Genomic DNA, 24,092 nt, shown 5'->3' on the forward strand with positions numbered 1-24,092 from the left:
TTCTTGGGGTTGTACTCATCCTTCTTCTTCCTCCAAACACGGCGAGTGGAGTTTAGACCAAAAAGCTCTATTTTTGTCTCATCAGACCACATGACCTTCTCCCATTCCTCCTCTGGATCATCCAGATGGTCATTGGCAAACTTCAGACGGGCCTGGACATGCGCTGGCTTGAGCAGGGGGACCTTGCGTGCGCTGCAGGATTTTAATCCATGACGGCGTAGTGTGTTACTAATGGTTTTCTTTGAGACTGTGGTTTCCAGCTCTCTCCAGGTCCTGCCGTGTAGTTCTGGGCTGATCCCTCACCTTCCTCATGATCATTGATGCCCCACGAGGTGAGATCTTGCATGGAGCCCCAGACCGAGGGTGATTGACCGTCATCTTGAACTTCTTCTATTTTCTAATAATTGCGCCAACAGTTGTTGCCTTCTCACCAAGCTGCTTGCCTATTGTCCTGTAGCCCATTCCAGCCTTGTGCAGGTCTACAATTTTATCCCTGATGTCCTTACACGGCTCTCTGGTCTTGGCCATTGTGGAGCGGTTGGAGTCTGTTTGTGTGTGGACAGGTGTCTTTTATACAGGTAACGAGTTCAAACAGGTGCAGTTAATACAGGTAATGAGTGGAGAACAGGAGGGCTTCTTAAAGAAAAAACTAACATGTCTGTGAGAGACGGAATTCTTACTGGTTGGTAGGTGATCAAATACTTATGTCATGCAATAAAATGCAAATTAATTACTTAAAAATCATACAATGTGATTTTCTGGATTTTTGTTTTAGATTCCATCTCTCACAGTTGAAGTGTACCTATGATAAAAAATTACAGACCTCTACGTGCTTTGTAAGTAGGAAAACCTGCAAAATCGGCAGTGTATCAAATACTTCTTCTCCCCACTGTATACATTCCTAAAGAAATAATGTTCTTTTTACACCTACATTTTCCCTGACACACAAAAGTACTTGTTACATTTTGAGTGCTTAGCAGGACAAAAAATGGTCCAATACACATTCTTATTAAGAGAACAACTCTGGTCATCCCTACTGCCTCTCATCTGGCAGACTGACTAAACACAAATGCTTCATTTGTAAATCATGTCTGAGTGTTGGAGTGTGCCCCTGTCTATCCGTAAATTTTAAAAACAAGAATTGTGCCGTCTGGTTTGCATAATATAAGTCATTTGAAATTATTCATACATTTACTTTTGATACTTAAGTATATTAGTATTTTACTGAGTGACTTTTACTTGAGTCATTTTCTATTAAGGTACCTTTACTTTTACCCAAGTATGACAATTGGGTACTTTCTGGTTGATGTAGTATTCTGCATTGTGCTTATTAGTGCCTACTGTCAGGTAACTCACCTGTCACCTCCATATGTTACTGGAATCAAGAGCATGCCTGAAATGTGTTTCTATTGTTTTTTGGGTGCATTTCTGAAGGTCAAATTTGAAAAGTCCAGTTTTCACATGAATCAGTTGTGTAGATAGGCCTATTTCATATCTTGTGACAGTTGAGCATGTTTCACCATCAATCTTTTCACTGTCAAATCCACAATTGTTTTATGAGGGATAGAAGTGTGATAGAAGTGTTATAGAAGTTAATATGAAAGAACAAAAATGATGATTGTTCAAAAAAATCTGGTTGGGAAATAGCTTTGCACCGAGACATAATAGGCATATTTTAAGTGTTTTAGTATTTTTGCAATGTTGTGTGTTCCAGGAACTCATTGTAATATCGTGTCATTCAGTGTATTTCCAGACATATTAAATCAATTATACATAACAAATTGCCAAATTGCCATAACAAATTACAGTTTTCATTGGTTTGCATTTGTGGTGACAATTTTTTGGTTTGCTTGTACAGTAGCCTAGGCCTATATGTTTATAATCATCCACATGTAGGCCCTATCGATCTCACACTTCAGTCGGGAGGCTTCGATGTGCGTGTAAACTCTGAGATCTACTTTGAGCATATTACTGCTGGTCTTTGAGTGTGCTCTTACTCCTGCCAGATACGAGTAATATTTTGAGGTATTTGCGTCTACTCACGCTTTCATGTGACAGACTCGCATGTTTTGGAGACGTCGATGCCTCGAATGACGGAGCAGTGACGAATGGCAGGCTCCGAGTGTATTCGCCTCTCACGTGAAAGCACAACGGAAGACCACATTCAGCCACAGTTGGCCTTCTGCAGGGTGAAGGTGACTCGCCTAGCCGCTGAGGGGAGAGCTGCAGAGAGGGAGCTGCGAGAAGCTGTCCGCTACTCGCACATCCTGCAAACTGAACATTTTAGACCCTGCAGGAACATCGACAAGAGCCTCCACCTCGACTGCGACCTCGGGGGATATTATAGATAGGCTGTCCGCTGGGTTTTATCAGTGGCTGTGTATGCATGTGTTCTGCTCCGAACGGGCGCAAGAACCGCCCCAGATCCGCAGCGAACATTTTTCAGCTCAGCAAACCACTGCAGAGGGACCCGGAACGCCGGGAGAGCACCGAGAGTACGCGGAAAGCCCAGCGGGCCGTAGAAGAATGTAGGATGGTAAGTTATGATGTATCGTTCCGTTGGTAGTGGTAATAGCTATAGAGTAATCGCTGCCATACTAGTATAACAGCAGACACATTGTAACCTATATATTTCCCCCATGAAAATCACGTGTTCTATTAAACCACAAAGACAAATTAAAATGCGCATAGACATATTTCTTACCAAGCTACATTTTCCTGCCAACTAAGTCGTAAATGTGAGTCCAGGTACCATAGAGCGATTTAAATAAGACTGTCCTTGGTGTCTTAGCGCTTTAAGGTGTGATAAACAAAATAATGTATGTTGCACTCACAAGGGCATGCCACAAGGAGAGCTGGTGTAATATTACACCAATGTACCTCAATTAGGAAGGCTATATATAGTCTATAGGAATAGGCTATACTATGTAGCGCAATATTGTTATTATTCAAGTGTAGGCTATATTATGATTAGTGACGTGCAATTGGCTATGTGGCCTATACGGGTCGGGTGGCAGTCATAACGTTGATCTACTGCGTGTCCACTTGCGTATGCAATAATCTTGTCGCTCCAATCTCCCTTGGAAATGTATGGTGCTATGCGTTGACTTGCTGAAAAGGGTTATTTGTCCATGTTGCTTCTCAGACAGTCCAAGATTTCAACACTCTCGTGGCGCTGTACCGAGAACAGGTCATCACTATTGGGGAGATTTCGGCCGATTATCCCTCTTTACTGGCGGTGTTGCACCGCACCAGGACCAAAGGATGTACCATGGCCCAAGCTGCCCATCAGAACCTCACCGTGATATCTGGATCTGGGTAAGGAATCTACGATATACGGATATACAGTTTAATTAACATGATATGTTGACTTCTTCAATTGTCACTGGAACTGTCCATGGTGCTAGTGTATGTCATTTTAAGGCGCGCTATTCGAGATAACAGCTTGCTACATGGTATGAAAGTCCCGCCTACTTCCTGGATCATCTCCCACACTGTTTTGAAAGGCCTTCAATACCCCTATTATATAATCAAATTCATTAAAACGCGACATTTAAGATATTATGTAAAATTATATATTCCTATTAGTGGATTAATTTACTTTTACCCAATGCCTTTGAAGGTTTATGATAAGGAAAAACATTATGGGGGTGATTTCTGGTATATCATCAAAATCAACCGCAGTTCAACAGTTAATTACCCGATTAAGTACAACACCATTGGAAAATAATGTTGACATTTCCATGTATAGGAATATAAATTTAACTTTCAACATTATTTTCCAATGATATTGTAGGCTACTTAATCAGGTAATAAAAAAATCGTACTATGATTTATTCATTTTGATGATATATGAGAAATCACCAAAACGGGTTTGCCCTCCCTAATTTAAGATAGATGTAAAATTATCGTATTCTTATTCGTGGATTAATTAACTTCTGATCAGTAGAGGTGCGTGTGTAAAATCACTGGGGAAGCCAACATAATGATAATTGCGTTGTTTGCTCTATAACCTGTTAATTCATATGCATTGCGACCGAGATATATGAGGCCAATAGGAATACACAGTGCAAGGATAAATTCACACACAGCTTTGTTTTACCACAAAACCGGATACATGGCCTACAGCATGGTCAAGCAAGTTAATGTTTCCGATATTTTTGAATCACTAAACTATTGATTTAGAACCACAGAGTTACCGCAAGTCTATTCAACTTCATCAAATCCCTATGCTTAGTCTAATACAGTGACAACTAAAACATACCAAAAACAATTTAGTCCCATCAATGTAAGCTAAATGTGATGTGGCTGTCCATGGTTCTGATTTCTGTGCGTGTGTGAGGTGGTGCTCGTGCAAATTATGTTGACTCACCCTACTCACCCAATGCCATCCTACTCTCTTTCATGTTGACAAAACGGTCTATCACTCTGTTATACAGTACAAGCTTTTGTTGTTGTTGTCCTAGGATACCTGGCAAAAATTATTTCTCGATAGCCTAACTTCCATTCATTGGCAAAGTAAGCTAGTTAATATTAGCCTTCTACATCTAACTACATATTGAACTTCCATCCTCTCAGGCCAGGGTCACAACAATGTATGAATTAGGCTAATAGTTGGATTAGAATCACCATTATAATCATTGGCCAGTACTGAGAATTTTAGAAAAACCACAAATCCCTATCTCCATCCATGGCTAATTTAGGAAAGAGACAATTTTAGCTAGCTAGCCACCGGAGCCAGAGGACAACAACACAACGAGATGCAACAATTAAAGTTGTTTCTGTCAATGACATAGGTTGTCAAAGCGATTTGATAGGAGTGATGTCAAAATCCAAGCTGGCTTCCCTTGACACTTTTTTTTCGGTTTGCCAGGACCATTTACAGTTGAGCTCGCTCAATTTAGCTCAATGCTGATTGGCAATTTGTGTATACTTTTTTTTTATCAAGGGAGGCTAAATGCTCGCTGCTCCCCTTGCGTTCCATTCAATGCTGCGGGCGGCAAAAATGTGTTACTCGTTTGGACCAGACAGGGTCAGATAGATGACCTAGACGTAAAGAGATAGAGGGGCGCTGTTTTTCTCGCTTGGATGCTTTCTCTGGTGAGATACATTCAGCCATTTGTGAATTGAAGGAAATGTACACAGAGAAAGATAAATTATTGTTATAATAATTGTATTTCTTGCTAACTTCTCTTGGGGGGGGGCTGACTTCTCTTGGTATTCATGAATATACACCACTACTTCTGATGCCTTTTTCGATTGCGTTTTATGGAAAATGATGCTGTCGCTACCTGTTGACAAGACCTATTGATAAATAGCTCCATGTCAAAACAAAGTTTTACAGTGTCCAAATCAATAACCAATATGCAGAAACAGTTGATGATATATTGAAAACCTAAACATAGTACATTCTATCTACAAAATGCCTACATGCGCAACAAAGGTAATAATATGACCTGTATTTTTTTAACGAGAATCTTATAAATACACATGCATCAAAAACCCTGTTGTTTTGACAAGTGTTAATACATTTCTCATTGATTAAGGGGGTGAGGAATGCGCTGTTGAAACTAACTCAAAAACCACATGGAAACTGGAGACATGTTTACGTCACTGGTTAGAGGACAACTTGCAGAACACAGTAAGCTACATTTTGGAATGTTGCATTTTGATAGGGGGGTCACCAAAACAGTAGTGGTGCGTGGGTAAAATCACCCGGGAAGCAAATCCAGAAAAAAAGCCATATTACAACCTGTGTTGTGATAATTGTGTTGTTTATTCTATAACCTGTTAGTTCATATGCCTTGACACCATGATATATATAAGCCTGAGGCCGAGACAAGAAGACACAGTGGCAGAATTAATTAAACCACACATTCGTTTCATTACAATCCCGGAGCGCAACATCTCTCAGGTGAAGTCCACATAACATATTGCATATAACAGACAGTTACATAACCTACAGCATCGTCAAGCAATGTAATGTTTCTGAACATTTCGGACTATTAAAAAAGAAAAGCAGAGCCGCACGCTCTATGAGCTCAGATGCAATAATGTAATAACCTAATAACCAACGTTTCGACAGACGAGCTGTCTTCATCAGGGTATAATGGCAAACGCTGCGCGTCACTAGTTTATATAGTTTCAAAGGGGACTCACAGGTGTCAGTAATCATGGCCGGGTGTGGCTTGATATCATTGGTTAATTTACAGATATAAATAGAACATATAAAAAAACATGAATAGATAGCATACGATCATAGATACAATTTGGCTACATGGGCCTACAAACATTTACAATGGATAGCAAAATCACAGTAATCAGAAGAATGGCTTCAGATCAAAGTCTATGCTGAGACCGAAGGGAGCAAGGGTCTTTAAATTAAAGATCCAGGCAGCCTCTCGTTTTAAGAATAAATTGTCAAGGTCACTCCCTCTCCTAGGGAGGGTGATGTGTTCGATGCCGATAAAACTTAGGGAGAAAATAGAGACAAAATGGTTCGCTTCCAAAAAGTGGGCCGCAACTGGGTACGTCGAGTTTTTGCACCTACAATTCTCTGACATTCATACTTTTAATTCGCGCTTCGTTTTACCCACATCATTTTTACCACAAGGACAAGTTATAAGATAAATAACTGCCTTAGTGGAGCACGTGATAACACCTTTGATTGGAATCTGTTTCCCTGTTAGGGGGTGTTTGAAGGGTCTACATTTGTAAGTGTCATTGCATTGAGCACAGCCACTTGTAGTTTCCATCCGGTAAAGGTAAGACTAGACGTTGTGCAGCGGTATTTTGGGGTGGTAAATCAGAGTTGACCAATTGATCTCTGAGATTCCTGCCCCGCTAGAATACGACCATGGGAGGGTCCGAAAACACATGACCGATACTGTCATCGGATCTTTGAACGTGCCAATGTTTGTGAACGATTCCCTTAATTTGTTCAGAGAACTTTGAATAGTGGGCAGTAAGAACACAATAATGCTTCTTTTTGCGCTGTCCTTGAAAGAGAGCATGTCTCGATTTGTTTTGGATTTTCTCAATGGCAGTATTAATCTGACCGTTTTTTTTTACCCCCGCTCCTTGAATTTTCTTTGCGTCTCAGCCATTTTTTGCAAATTCTTTTGATTCGACAGAATTGGCTGTAGGGCAAACTTGTTTTTCAAGGGAAGCGGGTGACAGCTATCAGCCCTCAACAAACTGTTACGATCAGTAGGTTTCCTGTAAAGATCAGTTTATAGAACATTATCCACACACAAAATCAGAAGATTAAGGAAAATGATTTGAGGTGTGTCAGATTGCATAGTAAATCTCAGGTGCTCAGAACAAGAGTTAAGAAAAGCATGTAATGCCTCGAGCTGTTTTGCATCACCCTTCCATAGAACAAAAATCTCATCAATGTACCGTTTCTAAATAATATTGTTAGGCAAGAAAACATTTTTGAGAGGATTGAGAATTTACTGTTTATCGATGTAACCCACATACAAATTAGCATAGTTAGGATCCATAAGGGATCCCATAGCAGTACCCTTCGTCTGAATAAAGAAATACTTTAGAAACATGAAATAGTTGTGTGTGAGCACTATTTCAGCCAATGTTATAATGCACGGACTGGAAGGTAGCAGAAAATGTTCTATGGCCTCAATACCGCCCTCGTGTGGAATATTAGTGTATAACGACTTAACATCAAAAGTAACTATCGAAGTATTCTCAGGTAGAGGATCAAGAAATTCAATAATAGAGATCATACTGCTGGTGTCCTTTACAAAGGAGGGGAGCTGCACTGCGAGTGGTCTAATAAAATAGTCGATAAAGGGGCTGTTACTGCATCAATGCAACAGGGCGCCCTGGAGGTTTTGTAACATTTTAGTGTAATTTTGGCAAAGTATAGAAAGTGGCAATTTTAGGGTGTTGAATAGCCAAATAGTTACTTTTTTGGTTATCTGACCAGAACTTAAATACCATCTAGGACAGTAAATATAGTGTTCTGAAATTGGGAAGAGGGGTCACTTCTGAGTTTCTTGTAGATGGGTTGTCATGCAGTTGCCTATGACACTCATTTACAAAAACTGTCCTATCCATGAGTACAACCGACCCACCCTTATCAGCAGGGCGGGTAAGGACTGACTTATCGGATTGTAAGTCAAGCAAAGCTTGTTTTTCATCCTTAGGTAAAATATGGAAAGATATGTACTGATGTTTGTTCTTCAGCATATTAAACTATTTAGAACAACAGAAAGATACCTCAAGTCGCAAAGAAAACAGGAGCTGCTTTCTCTGTGTGTGTGTGTGTGTGTGTGTGTGTGTGTGTGTGTGTGTGTGTGTGTGTGTGTGTGTGTGTGTGTGTGTGTGTGTGTGTGTGTGTGTGTGTAAGTAGAAAAAACATGTTGACTCACTCACCCTACTTGTAGAGAAATGCCAATGCCATCCTCATCTTCCATGTTGCCTAAACGGTCTATGACTCTATCATACAGTACACACTTTTATTTTTTGTTGTCCTAGACTACCTGGCTAAAATACTTGCTCGCTAGCCTAACTTCCTTTCATTGGCAACAAAACGCCAGGCCAGCTAGTTAACATTAGCATACTACATCTAGCTACATGTTGAACTTCCATCCTCTCAGGCCAGGGGCGCAATGTATGAATTTATGGTTGGGTCAGAATCGCCGTTATAATCCTTGGCCATTCCGGAGAATTTAGTTAAACCACAAGTCCAAATCCCTATCTCTATCAATAAAATGTATTTATAAAGCCCTTCTTACATCAGCTGATATCTCAAAGTGCTGTACAGAACCCAGCCTAAAACCCCAAACAGCAAGCAATGCAGGTGTAGAAGCACGGTGGCTAGGAAAAACTCCCTAGAAAGGCCAGAACCTAGGAAGAAACCTAGAGAGGAACCAGGCTATGATGGGTGGCCAGTCCTTTTCTGGCTCTGCTGGGTGGAGATTATAACAGAATATGGCCAAGATGTTCAAATGTTCATAGATGACCAGCAGGGTCAAATAATAATAATCACAGTGGTTGTCGAGGGTACAACAGGTCAGCACCTCAGGAGTAAATGGCAGTTGGCTTTTTATAGCCGATCATTCAGAGTATCTCTACCGCTCCTGCTGTCTCTAGAGAGTTGAAAACAGCAGGTCTGGGACAGGTAGCACGTCCGGTGAACAGGTCAGGGTTCCATAGCCGCAGGCAGAAAAGTTGAAACTGGAGCAGCAGCACAGCCAGGTGGACTGGGGACAGTAAGGAGTCATCAGGCCAGGTAGTCCTGAGGCATGGTCCTAGGGCTCAGGTCCACCGAGAGAGAGAGAGAGAGAGAGAGAGAGAGAGAGAGAGAGAGAGAGAAAGGGAGAGAGAGAGAATTAGAGAGAGCATACTTAAATTCACACAGGACACCGGATAAAACAGGAGAAATACTCCAGATATAACAGACTGACCCTAGCCCCCCGACACATAAACTACTGCAACATAAATACTGGAGGCTGAGACAGGAGGGGTCAGGAGACACTGTGGCCCCATTCGATGAAACCCCCAGACAGGGCCAAACAGGTAGGATATAACCCCACCCACTTTGCCAAAGCACAGTCCCCACACCACTAGAGGGATATCTTCAACCACCAACCTACCATCCTGAGACAAGGCCCAATACAGCCCACAAAGATCTCCGCCACGGCACAACCCAAGGAGGGGCTCCAACCCGGACAGGAAGATCACGTCAGTGACTCAACCCACTCAAGTGACGCACCCCTCCTAGAGACGGCATGGAAGAGCACCAGTAGGCCAGTGACTCAGCCCCTGTAACAGGGTTTGAGGCAGAGAATCCCAGTGGAGAGAGGGGAACCGGCCAGACAGAGACAGCAAGGGCGGTTCGTTGCTCCAGTGCCTTTCCGTTCACTTTCAAACTCCTGGGCCAGACTACACGCAATCATAGGACCTACTGAAGAGATGAGTCTTCAATAAAGACTTAAAGGTTGAGACCGAGTCTGCGTCTCTCACATGGGTAGGCAGACCATTCCATAAAAATGGAGCTCTATAGGAGAAAGCCCTGCCTCCAGCTGTTTGCTTAGAAATTCTAGGGACAGTAAGGAGGCCTGCGTCTTGTGACCGTAGCGTACGTGTAGGTATGCACGGCAGGATCAAATCGGAAAGATAGGTAGGAGCAAGCCCATGTAATGCTTTGTAGGTTTGCAGTAAAACCTTGAAATCAGCCCTTGCCTTAACAGGAAGCCAGTGTAGAGAGGCTAGCACTGGAGTAATATGATCACATTTTTGGGTTCTAGTCAAGATTCTAGCAACCGTGTTTAGCACTAACTGAAGTTTATTTAGTGCTTTATCCGGGTAGCCGGAAAGTAGAGCATTGCAGTGGTCTAAACTAGAAGTGACAAAAGCATGGATTAATTTTTCTGCATCATTTTTGGACAGAAAGTTTCAGATTTCTGCAATGTTACATAGATGGAAAAAAGCTGTCCTTGAAACAGTCTTGATATGTTCGTCAAAAGAGAGATCAGGGTCCAGAGGAATGCTGAGGTCCTTCACAGTTTTATTTGAGACGACTGTAGAACCATCAAAATGAATTGTCAGATTGAACAGAAGATCTCTTTGTTTCTTGGGACCTAGAACAAGCATCTCTGTTTTGTCCGAGTTTAAAAGAACATTTGCCACTATCCACTTCCTTATGTCTGAAACACAGGCTTCCAGAGAGGGCAATTTTGGGGCTTCACCATGTTTCATCGAAATGTACAGCTGTGTGTCATCCGCATAGCAGTGAAAGTTAACATTATGTTTCCAATTGACTTCACCAAGAGGTAAAATATATAGTGAAAACAATAGTGGTCTTAAAACGGAACCTTGAGGAGCACCGAAATGTACAGTTGATTTGTCAGAGGACAAACCATCTACAGAGACAAACTGATATCTTTCCGACAGATAAGCTCAAAACCAGGCCAGAACTTGTCCGTGTAAACCTATCCATGGTTAATTTAGGAAAGGGATGAATTTAGCTAGCTAGCTAGCCACCGGTGGACAGTGACATCGAGATGCAACATTTCAAGTTTCTTTCTGTCAATATTGATGTTTAATTGGTCTGAAGCCAAATCCAAACTGGCTTCCAGTTTTTTTGGTACACCAGGACCGTTCACAGCTGAGCTCACTCAGTTTAGCTGAACGCTGATTGGTTAATATATATATTTTTTAATTTAACCAGGCGAGTCAGTTAAGAACAAGTTATTATTTACATTGACTGCCTACCGGGGAACAGTGGGTTAACTTCCTTGTTCAGGGGCAGAACGACATATTTTTACCTTGTCAGCTCAGGGATTCAGTCCAGCAACCTTTCGGTTACTGGCCCAATGCTCTAACCACTAGGCTTCAAGGGAGGCCAAATGCTTGCTGGCTTCACTTGCATTCAGTGCTACCAGTGGCAACATTGTCATATTCTTTCTGACCAGACAGCATCAGATAGAGAAAGCGTGGCGCAGTTTCGGTACTGGTCCTCTTGCTCAGTTGTGCACCGGGGCATCCCACTCCTCTTTCTGTTCTGGTTAGAGCCAGATTGCGCTGTTCTGTGAAGGGAGTAGTATCCAGCGTTGTACCAGATCTTCAATTTCTTGGCAATTTCTCACATGGAATAGCCTTCATTTCTCAGAACAAGAATAGACTGACAAGTTTCAGAAGAAAGCTCTTTGTTTCTGGCCATTTTGAGCCTGTAATCGAACCCACAAATGTTGATGCTTCAGATACTCAACTAGTCTAAAGAAGGCTAGTTTTATTGCTTCTTTAATCAGAACTACAGTTTTCAGCTGTGCTAACATAATTGCAAAAGGTTTTCTAATGATCAATTAGCCTTTTAAAATGATAAACTTGGATTAGCTAACACAACATGCCATTGGAACACAGGAGTGATGTTTGCTGATAATTGGCCTCTGTATGCCTATGTAGATATTCCATAAAAATCGTCCGTTTCCAGCTACAATAGTCATTTACAACATTAACAATGTCTACACTGTATTTCTGATCAATTTGATGTTATTTTAATGGGCAAAAAATTGTTTTTCTTTCAAAACAAGGACATTTCTAAGTGACCCCATGAATTTCTTTCTTTCTTAATTTATTTGAACTAATCAGTTGTGTTGTGACAAGTTAGGGGTGGTATACAGAAGATAGATCTATTTGGTAAGAAATGACCAAGTCCATATTATGTCAAGAACAGCTCAACTGAGCAAAGAGAAACGAAAGTCCATCATTACTTTAAGACATAAAGGTCAGTCAGTCTGGAAAATTTGAAGAACTTTAAAAGTTTCTTCAAGTGCAGTAACTAAAACCGTCAAGCGCTATGATGAAACTGACTCTCATGTGGACCACCACAGGAAAGGAAGACCCAGAGTTACCTCTGCTGCAGAGAATAAGTTCAATAGAGTTATCTGCACCTCAGATTGCAGCCCAAATAAATGCTTCACAGTGTTCAAGTAACAGACACATCTCAACATCAACTGTTCAGAGTAGACTGCGTGAATCAGGCCTTCATGGTCAAATTGCTGCAAAGAAACCACTACTAAAGGACACCAATAAGAAGAAGAGAGTTGCTTGGGCCAAGAAACACGAGCAATGGACATTAGACCGGTGGAAATCTGTCCTTTGGTCTGATGAGTCTAAATTTGATATTTTTGTTTCCAACCGCTGTGTCTTTGTGAGATGCAGAGTAGGTGAACGGATGATCTCATCATGTATGGTTCCCACCGTGAAGCATGGAGGAGGAGGTGTGATGATGTGGGGGTGCATTGCTGTGGACACTGTGATTTATTTATAATTCAAGGCACACTTAACCAGCATGGCTACCACAGCATTTTGCAGCGATAAGCCATCCTGTTTGGTTTGCGCTTAGTGGGATTATAATTTGTTTTTTCAACAGGACAATGACCCAAAACACACCACCAGGCTGTGTAAGGGCTATTTGACCAAGGAGAGTGATGGAGTGCTGCATCAGATGATCTGGCCTCCACAATCACCCGACCTCAACTTCGCTGAGATGGTTTGGGATGAGTTGGACCGCAGAGTGAAGGAAAAGCAGCCAACAAGAGCTCCGCATATGTGGGAACTCCTTCAAGACTGTTGGAAAAGCATTCCTCATGAAGCTGGTTCAGAGAATGCCAAGCGTGTGTTAAACTGTCATCAAGGCAACGGGAGGCTACTTTGAAGAATATAAAATATTTTGATTTGTTTAACACTTATTTGGTTACTACATGATACTATATGTTATATTTTATAGTTTTTATGTCTTCACTATTATTCTACAATGTAGAAAATAGTAACAATAAAGAAAAACCTTTAAAAGTAGGTGTGTCCAAACTAGTGACTGGTACTGTGTATGTGTATGTGTGTGTATATATATATATAGTATTTATTTTCGAAAGTCTTTGGGGGGACAAAATAATTCACTCGCGGGACGGTTTTGGCCGTAAGCCACCTATTGCCGGCCCCTGCTTTAAAGCCAGGGGGATTCAAGAAGGGCCAAGGATTGGAGCCAGTGATCAGATTTGAAACTGTCCATTCTCCAACTGTGTATATGTGCTTTAGGCCAGAGGATGGGGAGATCCACCCAGAGATCTGCCGGCTCTTCATTCAGCTGCAGTGCTGCCTGGAGATGTTCATCACGGAGATGCTCAAGTCCATGTGTCTGCTGGGAGTGCTGCAGCTCCACAGGAAAGGTGCAATACCAATCTCAACCAGCAGAGGGCAGGGTAGTCCAGAATAAAATGTTCTGTGTCATACCAAGATAAAGAGTAATGTATCTTCTCACAATGAAATAAGATGTAGCTACTGTAGTATGGCACACATGAAGGCATAAAAGCCAAATTCCATAGTTTTCTTATATCTCAGACAAAGCAATGGAACATTTAGACATGCAGTTCAGACATTCACAAGCTATTCACAGGTTACCCAGTGTTATATGTTGATCATATGTAAATCCCCCTCACAGGAAAAGATTCATACCCAGACCCCAGGTTGGACTTCAAGATGGATGAGAGCTCTGATGTGCCCATTCTGGAGGAGCACTCCTCCTCACCTGTAGACTACCAACATGAGTCCTGGCTGGTGTGCACCGATATTGAAAACATAGAGAGGTAGAGTATAATGCAAAATGCTAATACACTCATGGTCTCTCATAGTGAGAATGCCCAGGTCACATGAGTATAGGCCATACATAAATAGGATTATCAACAGATTGGACATCATAGTCAACATGATATCATTGATGAGCTTTAGTCTGTGATGCTTTTGCAAAACTATGTGCGGTTTTGATGCATAATGGCGGAAAAAAATTGGTGATAAAGCTGCAATGGGTAAATTGGTGAAAGACTCAGACAGACACAGACAGACGCAGGCAGGCAGACTCTAATCTCAACCCTAAACCTAACCCTCACCCTAATCCTAGCTTCATATCCACATCCCGGCTCAACATTCGCCATAATCCTAACCTTAATCCTTGCTTTGTCTCTACATCTTTGCTCAACTCTAGCCACAGGATTATGGTTAGGGTTGAGGTGGGAGTCAGGGTTGAGCTGGAATGTGAACATGAAGTTAGGGTTATGTCTTAGAGGTCTTCTGGGTCCAAAAAGTTGGACCAGGAACAGACCAGCTACGTGTATAAACAGACCAGCTACGACCTCAAAGAGCCAAAACGAGAGTACAGGGACAAAGTGGAGTCACAATTCAACAGCTCAGGCCACGAGACGTATGTGGCATGGCCTCCAGACCATCACAGATTATAAAGGCAAAGCCAGCCGTGTCGCGGACACAGACGCCTCACTCCCGTACGAGCTAAACACGTTCTTCACCCGCTTTGAGGAAAACAACATCGAGCAGCGGACACGGGGCCCCAACGCTCACAAGGACTGTGTGGTCTTGTTCTCCTGCTCAGACGGTATCCCAAACCGCGTCCTCAGAGTAAATGCAGATCAGCTGGCTGGAGTGTTTACGGATATATTCAATCTCTCCATATCTCAGTCTGTTGTACCCACTTGCTTCAAGATGTCCACCATTGTTCCTGTACCCAAGAAAGCACAGGTAACGGAACTAAATTACTATCGCCCCGTAGCACTTACTTCTGTCATCATGAATTGCTTTGAGAGGCTAGTTAAGGATTATATCACCTCCACCTTAACCGACATCTTAGACCAACTACAATTCACTTATCGCTCCAACAGATCCACGGATGACGCCATTAGACTGCATACTGTCCTATCCCACCTGGACCAGAGAAATACTTATGTAAGAATGCTATTCATCGACAACAGCTCAGCCTTCAACACCATAGTGCCCTCCAAGCTCATCACTAAGCTCAGGGCCCTGGGTCTGAACCCCTCCCTGTGCATCTGGGCCCTGGACTTCCTGACGGTCCAACCCCAAGTGGTGAAGGTAGGCAACAACACCTCCACCACGCTGATCCTCAACACGGTGGCCCCACAGGGCTGCGTGCTCAGCCCAGTCCTGTACTCCCTGTTCACCCATGACTGTGTGACCACACACATCTCCAACTCAATCATCAAGTTTGCTAATGACAAAACAGTGGTAGGCCTGATTACCAACAAAGTTGGGAGGAGGTGAGAGCCCTAGCGGAGTGGTGCGAAGAAATAATCTCTCCCTCAATGTCAACAAAACAAAGGAGCTGATCATGGACTACAGGAGACAGCAGAGAGAGCACGCCCCCATCCACATTGACGAGAACGCAGTGGATAGGGTCAAAAGTTTCAAGTTCCTCGGCATGCACAACACCGGCAACCTGGAATGGTCCCTTCACACAGACAGCATGGTGAAGAAGGTGCAACAGCTTACAAGCAAAAACAAAGCAGAAAGTACCAGTGACTCAGATGCTAAGCTACAGGACTGTTTTGCAAGCACAGACTGGAATATGTTCCGGGATTCTTCCGATGGCATTGAGGAGTACACCACATCAGTCACTGGCTTCATCAATAAGTGCATCGATGACGTCGTCCCCACAGTGACTGTACATATAGTTGAAGCCGGAAGTTTACATACACTTAGGTTGGGGTCATTAAAACTCGTTTTTCAACCACTCCACATATTTCTTGTTAACAGACTATAGTTTTGGCAAGTCGGTTAGGACATCTACTTTGTGCATGACACAAGTCATTTTTCCAACAATTGTTTACAGACAGATTATTTAACTTATAATTCACTGTATCACAATTCCAGTGGGCCAGAAGTTTACATACACTAAGTTGACTGTGCCTTTAAACAGCTTGGAAAATGATGTCATGGCTTTAGAAGCTTCTGATAGGCTAACTGACATCATTTGAGTCAATTGGAGGTGTACGCATGGATGTATTTCAAGGCCTACCTTCATACTCAGTGCCTCTTTGCTTGACATCATGGGAAAATCAAAAGAAATCAGCCAAGACATCAGAAAAATAATTGTAGACCTCCACAGGTCTGTTTCATCCTTGGGAGCAATTTCCAAACGCCTGAAGGTACCACGTTCATCTGTACAAACAATTGTACGCAAGTAGAAACACCATGGGACCGCACAGCCGTCATACCGCTCAGGAAGGAGATGCGTTCTGTCTCCTAGAGATGAACGTACTTTGGTGCGAAATGTGCAAATCAATCTCAGAACAACAGCAAAGGACCTTGTGAAGATGCTGGAGGAAACAGGTACGAAAGTATCTATATCCACAGTAAAACGAGTCCTATATCGACATAACCTGAAAGGCCGCTCAGCAAGAAGAAGCCACTGCTCCAAAACCGCCATAATAAAGCCAGACTATGGTTTGCAACTGCACATGGGGACAAAGATCACACTTTTTGAAGACATGTCCTCTTGGCTGATGAAACAAAAATATAACTTTTTGGCCATAATGACCATTGTTATGTTTGGAGGAAAAAAGGGGAGGCTTGTAAGCCGAAGAACACCATCCTAACCGTGAAGCACGGGGGTGGCAGCATCATGTTGTGGGGGTTCTTTGCTGCAGGAGGGACTGGTGCACTTCACAAAATAGATGACATCGTGAGGAAGGACAATCATGTGGAAATATTGAAGCAACATCTCAAGACATCAGTCAGGAAATTAAAGCTTAGTCGCAAATGGGTCTTCCAAATGGACAATGACCCCAAGCATACTTCCAAAATTGTGGCAAAATGGCTTAACTTGTTATGGATGGGGGCAGTATTTTCACGGCCGGATAAAAACGTACCCGATTTAATCTGGTTATTACTCCTGCCCAGAAACTAGAATATGCATATAATTAGTAGCTTTGGATAGAAAACACTCCAAAGTTTCTAAAACTGTTTGAATGGTGTCTGTGAGTATAACAGAACTCAAATGGCAGGCCAAAACCTGAGAAGATTCTGTACAGGAAGTACCCTGTCTGACCATTTCTTGGCCTTCTTTGTCATCTCTATCCAAAACAGAGGATCTCTGCTGTAAAGTGACACTTTCTAAGGCTCCCATAGGCTCTCAGAAGGCGCCAGAACGTTGAATGATGACTCTGCAGTCTCTGGCTGAAAAACAGTAGCGCATTTGGATAGTGGTCGATCTGAGAACAATGAGACGGGTGCGTGCGTGCACGTGAAGAGGCCATTTTACATTTTCAGTCTTTGAACGAAAACAACGACTCCCGGTCGGAATATTATCACTATTTTACGAGAAAAATCGCATAAAAATTGATTTTAAACAGCGTTTGACATGCTTCGAAGTACGGTAATGGAATATTTTGAATTTTTTTGTCACGAAACGCGCCGGCGCGTCACCCTTCGTTACCCTTCGGATAGTGTCTTGAACGCACGAACAAAATGCCGTTATTTGGATATAACTATGGATTATTTGGAACCAAACCAACATTTGTTGTTGAAGTAGAAGTCCTGGGAGTGCATTCTGACGAAGAACAGCAAAGGTAATCCAATTTTTCTTATAGTAAATCTGAGTTTGGTGAGTACCAAACTTGGTGGGTGTCAAAATAGCTAGCCTGTGATGGCCGGGCTATCTACTCAGAATATTGCAAAATGTGCTTTCACCGAAAAGCTATTTTAAAATCGGACACCGCGATTGCATAAAGGAGTTCTGTATCTATAATTCTTAAAATAATTGTTATGTTTTTTGTGAACGTTTATCGTGAGTAATTTAGTAAATTCACCAGAAGTGTTCGGTGGGAATGCCAGTTCTGAACGTCACATGCTAATGTAAAAAGCTTGTTTTTGATATAAATATGAACTTGATTGAACAAAACATGCATGTATTGTATAACATAATGTCCTAGGAGTGTCATCTGATGAAGATCATCAAAGGTTAGTGCTGCATTTAGCTGTGGTTTTGGTTTTTGTGACATTATATGCTAGCTTGAAAAATGGGTGTGTGATTATTTCTGGCTGGGTACTCTCCTGACATAATCTAATGTTTTGCTTTCGTTGTAAAGCCTTTTTGAAATCGGACAGTGTGGTTAGATAAAGGAGAGTCTTGTCTTTAAAATGGTGTAAAATAGTCATATGTTTGAAAAATTGAAGTTTTCGGGGAGTTTGTATTTCGCGCCACGCCCTATCATTGGATATTGGAGTGGTGTTCCGCTAGCGGAACATCTAGATGTAGAACAACAAAGTCAGGGTATTGGAGTGGCCATCACAAAGCCCTGACCTCAATCCCATAGAACATTTGTGGGCAGAACTGAAAAATCGTGTGCGAGCAAGGAGGCCTACAAACCTGACTCAGTTACACCAGCTCTGTCAGAAGGAATGGGCCAAACTTCCCCCAACTTATTGTGGGAAGCTTGTGGAAGGATACCCGACACATTTGACCCAAGTTCAGCAATTTAAAGGCAATGGTACCGAATACTAATTGAGTGTATGTAAACTTCTGACCCACTGGGAATGTGATGAAAGAAATAAAAGCTGAAATAAATAATTTTCTCTACTATTATGCTGACATTTCACATTCTTAAAATAAACTGGTGATCCTAACTGACCTAGGACAGGGATGTATGTAAACTTCCAACTTCAACTGTACATACCCCAACCGGAAGCCATGGATTACAGGCAACATCCGCACTGAGCTAAAGGGTAGAGCTGCCGCTAACAAGGAGCAGGACTCTATCCCGGATGCTTATAAGAAGTCCTGCTATGCCCTCTGACGAACCATCAAACAGAAAAAGCGTTTACAGGATTAAGATTGGATCATACTACACCGGCTCCGACGTCGGATGTGGCAGGGCTTGCAAACTATTACGGACTACAAAGGGAAGCACAGCCGCGAGCTGCCTAGGGACACGAGCGTACCAGACCAGCTAAATAACTTTTATGCTTGCTTTGAGGCAAGCAACACTATAGCATGCATGAGAGCATCAGCTGTTCCGGGCGACTGTGTGATCACGCTCTCCATAGCCGATGTGAGTAAGACCTTTAGGCAGGTCAACATTCACAAGGCCACAGGGCCAGATGGATTACCAGGACGTGTACAAGCATGCGCTGACCAACTGGCATGCGCTGTCCCCTAGAACAACAAGGTATCCTGCCTAAATGACTACCGACCCGTAGCGCTCACGTCTGTAGCCATGAAGTGCTTTGAAAGGCTGGTCATGGCTCACATCAACACCATTATCCCAGAAACCCTTGACCCATTCTAATTTTCATACCGCCCCAACAGATCGACAGATGATGCAATCTCTATTGCACCCCACACTGGCCCACACTGCCCTTTCCCACCTATGTGAAAATGCTATTCATTGACTACAGCTCAGCGTTCAACACCATAGTGCCCTCAAAGCTCATCACTAAGCTAAGGACCCTGGGACTAAACACCTCCCTCTGCAACTGGATCCTGGACTTCCTGACGGGCTGCCCCCAGTTGGAAAGGGTAGGTAACAACACATCTGCCATGCTGCTCCTCAACACAGAGGCCCCCAGGGGTGCATGCTCAGTCCCCTCCTGTACTCCCTGTTCACCCATGACTGCATGGCCAAGCACAACTCCAACACCATCATGACAATGATGAGACAGCCTATAGGGAGGAGGTCAGAGACCTGGCAGTGTGGTGCCAGGACAACAACCTCTCCCTCAATGTAATCAAGACGAAGGAGATGATTGTGGACTACAGGAAAAGGAGGACTGAGTACACTCCCATTCTCATCGACAGGGCTGTAGTGGAGCAGGTTGAGACCTTAAAGTCCCTTGGTGTCCACATCACCAACAAACTATCATGGTCCAAACACACCAAGACAGCCGTGAAGAGTGCACAACAACACCTATTCCCCCTCAGGAGACTGAAAAGATTTGGCATGGGTCCCCAGATCCTCAAAAAGGTCTACAGCTGCACCATCGAGAGCATCCTGACTGGTTGCATCACCGTCTGGTATGGCAACTGCTCGGCCTCCAACCGCAAGACCTCCAACCGCACCGCAAATGCGTACGGCCCAGTACATCACTGGGGCCAAGCTTTCTGCCTAGTCATAGACTGTTGTCTCTGCTACCACACAGCAAACGGTACCTGAGCGCCAAGTCTAGGTCCAAAAGACTTCTTAACAACTTCTACCCCCAAGGCATAAGACTCCTGAACAGCTAATCAAATGGCTACCTGGACTATTTGAATTGTCAGGTCTCTCCAGAGATATTCAATCGGGTTCAAGTCAGTGCTCTGGCTGGGCCACTCAAGGACATTCAGAGACTTGTCCCGAAGCCACTCCTGCGTTGTCTTGGCTGTACTGTATGCTTAGGGTCAATGTCCTGTTGGAAGGTGAAGCTTTGCCCCAATCTGTGGTCCTGAGTGCTCTGGAGCAGGTTTTCATCAAGGAGCTCTCTGTACTTTGCTCTGTTCATCTTTTCTTCGATCCTGACTAGTCTCCCTGTCCCTGCCACTGAAAAACATCCCCACAGCATGATGCTGCCACCACAATGCTTCACCGTAGGAATGGTGCCAGGTTTCTCATGGTCTGAGTCCTTGATTAAATAGATTGTTTTTCTCACCCATCTAAAGGCTTCCTTCTTTACACACTGTCATTTAAGTTAGTATTGTGGAGTAATCCATCCTCAGTTTTCTCATATCACAACCATGAGAAAACTCTTTAACTCCACAACTCTTTAAAATCTTTAAGTCACTGAGCAGTTTCCTTCCCCTCCGGCAACTGAGTTAGGAACGACGCATCTATCTTTGCACTGACCTGGTGTATTGATACACCATCCAAAGCCTGATTAATAACTTCACCATGCTCAAAGGGATATTCATTGTAAGGTTTTCTTCTTTTCACCAATCGGTGCCCTTCTTTTCGAGGTGTTGAAGAACCTCCCTGGTCTTTGTGGTTAAATCTGTGCTTAAAATTCACTACTCGATTGCAGGACCTTACAATTATCTGTATGTGTGGGGTACAGTATGGGGTAGTCATTGAAAAATCATGTTAACTACTATTATTGAACACGGAATGAGTCCATGTAACTTATTATGCAATTTGTTAAGCACATTTTTACTCCTTAACGTATTTAGGCTTGCCATAACAAAGGAGTTAAATACTTATTGACTCAAGAAATGTCAGCGTTTAATTTGTTATACATTTCTAAAATGTTCTACAAACTACATTTCATTTTGACATTATGGGGTATTGTGTGAAGATCAGTGGCAAAAAAAATCTAATTTGAATCCATCTTAAATACAGGCTGTAACAACAAATGTGGAAAAAGTAAAGGGGTGTGAATACTTTCTGAAAACACTAACTATTTGCATTGAATGCAATGTATTGACTTATACCTTTTTTTAAAAGCATCACAGAATGATGTATGTCAGTTGATACCAGGCTGGTTATAGTAGAAGTTCATGTGTTTCCGTTTGTGTGTGCTTCCCCTGTGACCATTTAGAGGTGGTAGGGGAGACTGGGGTAAGTTGAGCCATTTTTACATTAAGCATCAAACCGTAAAGAGAAATATAGTATTCTTTCTATCAAAGATATCTACATACAGTATATTTCAGGAGGTTCTGTATCCCTGGAAACAATCAGAATTCATGTAAACATTAAAGTTTTGAAAACATAACTTGTCAAAAAAAAGTGGTCTGTTGGCACAACTTCCCCCGGATATGGGGTAAATTAAGCCGCCCACAAATTTCTGTACTAAATTAAATATTACCACTACCTTTTTAAACCATGTCTATCTTTATTTCCCAAACACAATTCAACACAATCACAATCACTTTTTTGTCTTTTAACCATTTTAAGCATGTTTTAACACAGACTTAACACCGAACAAACACTTTATTTTTTACACTTTGAACATAGGCCAGGACCTGTTGTTACCAGATATCCCAGCAATAATGCCTTGCATGAAAAAATGATATTTGCTCAACTTGCCATTGGCTAAACCATTAGCTCACCTTACCCCATGGCCATTGGCTCAACTTACTCCAAGGCAAACATTTTGACTATATTAGCCCACACAGATACAATGATAAACCTACCATGAAAGTGTAGGACCTCATATTGAAGCTTATGGAGAACCCAACTGATGTATAGAACAATCTTAAAATAATTGACTTTGGTTTAGATACACTCATCACTCAACCTGTAACACAATGCATACATTTGACTTGGTGAAAATCTTTTTTGGTTTTTACCTAGCCTGCTTACCACTTTTTCCATGTGGTTCCTTCAGTCTCCATGAAATTATGACCTCTTCCTAAATATTTGGTCAAATAATAAATTTTGTGTATGGTTTCCTACAAACAAGGGTGGCCCAACTTACCCCATTAGCTCAACATACCCCACTCTTCCCTAAATGGATTTAACCATGATTCACCCTGTCTCCCTAGGGACATGCGAGAGATGAGAAACCTACTAAGCAAACTCAGGGAGACCATGCCTTTGCCACTGAAAAACCAAGGTAAGTGGCATTTATACGGTGTGAGTATCACGACTCAGGATAAGACCCAGATGCAGATACAGGAGGCGGATAGTACGATTCTCAGAATATTTATTATAACAAAAGGGACAGGCAGAAGCCAGGTTGAGGGCAGGCAGTGGTTCGTAAAGCAGGTCAGAGTCAGGCAGGTACAGGACGGCAGGCAGGCTCAGGGTCAGGACAGGCAGAAAGGTCAGAACCGGGAAGACTAGAAAGCAAAAACTTGAGAACAGGAAAAACGGGAAACATGCTGGTACGACCTAACAAGACGAGACGAACTGGCAACAGACAAACAGAAAATGCAGGTATAAATACGTAGCGGATAATGGGGGAAATGGGAGACACCTGGTGAGGGGTGGAGACAACCACAAGGGCAGTGAAACAGATCAGGGTGTGACAATGAGTGGATTAAATCATAAAAAATACACAACATTGAAGGCGCTGCACTGCACTGTACTCAGGTTTTGCTGTCTGTGTTCTGTCTAGATGACAGCAGTCTGCTGAATCTCACTCCATACCCGCTGGTCAGGCAGAGGAAGAGGCGGTTCTCTGGGTTCTGCTGCCTAGTGTCCAGCTGAGTGCCTGATAGGTCCTGCAGGTAGCAGCAAGGGAAACACACCAACCCTACCCAACACCTTACACGTTTCCAACATATTACTGCCATTTAGGAAAGGAACTTTGTTTTATCTTAAGCTGATCAGTCACTTTACTTTTGTATATGATTCGGTGTAGAAAAAGCTATTCAAAGGATAATGATGTTATACATATTTTGCTATTATGTTATTCAAGCCATCTCCCTTTGTAGAAAAGGAGAACCTTTATAGGTCTATAGGCGAGCCCAAACAGATGTGCCAAGCTGATGACATAAGAGATTCAGTATGTTGGTAGACGGCTTCGCCTAAACTTTGCCTTCAGACATCTTCCTCAGAATGTCATTATATTTATTTCACTGTGCAATGCTTCTTTTGCAGTCTTCCATGAAAAGGAAATCGGTCTCCAACGTACATTTTCCATCAGAAGGGCTTTGCAATGTTACTTATGAAAGCCATTTGTCATTGAATGTAAATAAAATATATAAACAATGGTCAAAATTCTGTTTTGTATGAAACTTTCTTTGAATCATTTTTATTTAGATGATCTGAAGATTTGATGTCTACTGTAAAGTGTTTGCATCTATTTATTTGGTATGTCTTGGCAGAAAGAGTACAGCATGAATA

The 24,092-nt window shown here is 42.5% G+C and overlaps 1 protein-coding gene across 1 annotated transcript; it reads left to right on the forward strand.

Annotated features, from left to right (window-relative positions):
• The first annotated feature begins 2,040 nt into the window (after positions 1-2,040).
• r7bpb (Regulator of G-protein signaling 7-binding protein B) lies at positions 2,041-23,966 on the forward strand. Its single transcript, NM_001139948.1, has 6 exons — positions 2,041-2,536; positions 3,146-3,318; positions 13,567-13,697; positions 13,970-14,114; positions 22,787-22,857; positions 23,362-23,966. The coding sequence occupies exons 1-6, from the start codon at positions 2,387-2,389 to the stop codon at positions 23,451-23,453; spliced, it is 762 nt and encodes a 253-aa protein (NP_001133420.1). The 5' UTR covers positions 2,041-2,386; the 3' UTR covers positions 23,454-23,966.
• Positions 23,967-24,092: the final 126 nt, after the last annotated feature.

This window comes from Salmo salar, chromosome ssa11, assembly GCF_905237065.1.
Source record: "Salmo salar chromosome ssa11, Ssal_v3.1, whole genome shotgun sequence".
Lineage (NCBI taxonomy): Eukaryota > Metazoa > Chordata > Actinopteri > Salmoniformes > Salmonidae > Salmo > Salmo salar.

Bases quoted from the DNA above. Each gene is read 5' to 3' on its own strand.
- r7bpb (NM_001139948.1), top strand. From the start codon at position 2,387: ATGTGTTCTGCTCCGAACGGGCGCAAGAACCGCCCCAGATCCGCAGCG. The intron at 2,537-3,145 runs GTAAGTTATGAT...GTTGCTTCTCAG, and splicing joins CCGTAGAAGAATGTAGGATG to ACAGTCCAAGATTTCAACAC. The intron at 22,858-23,361 runs GTAAGTGGCATT...TGTTCTGTCTAG, and splicing joins TTTGCCACTGAAAAACCAAG to ATGACAGCAGTCTGCTGAAT.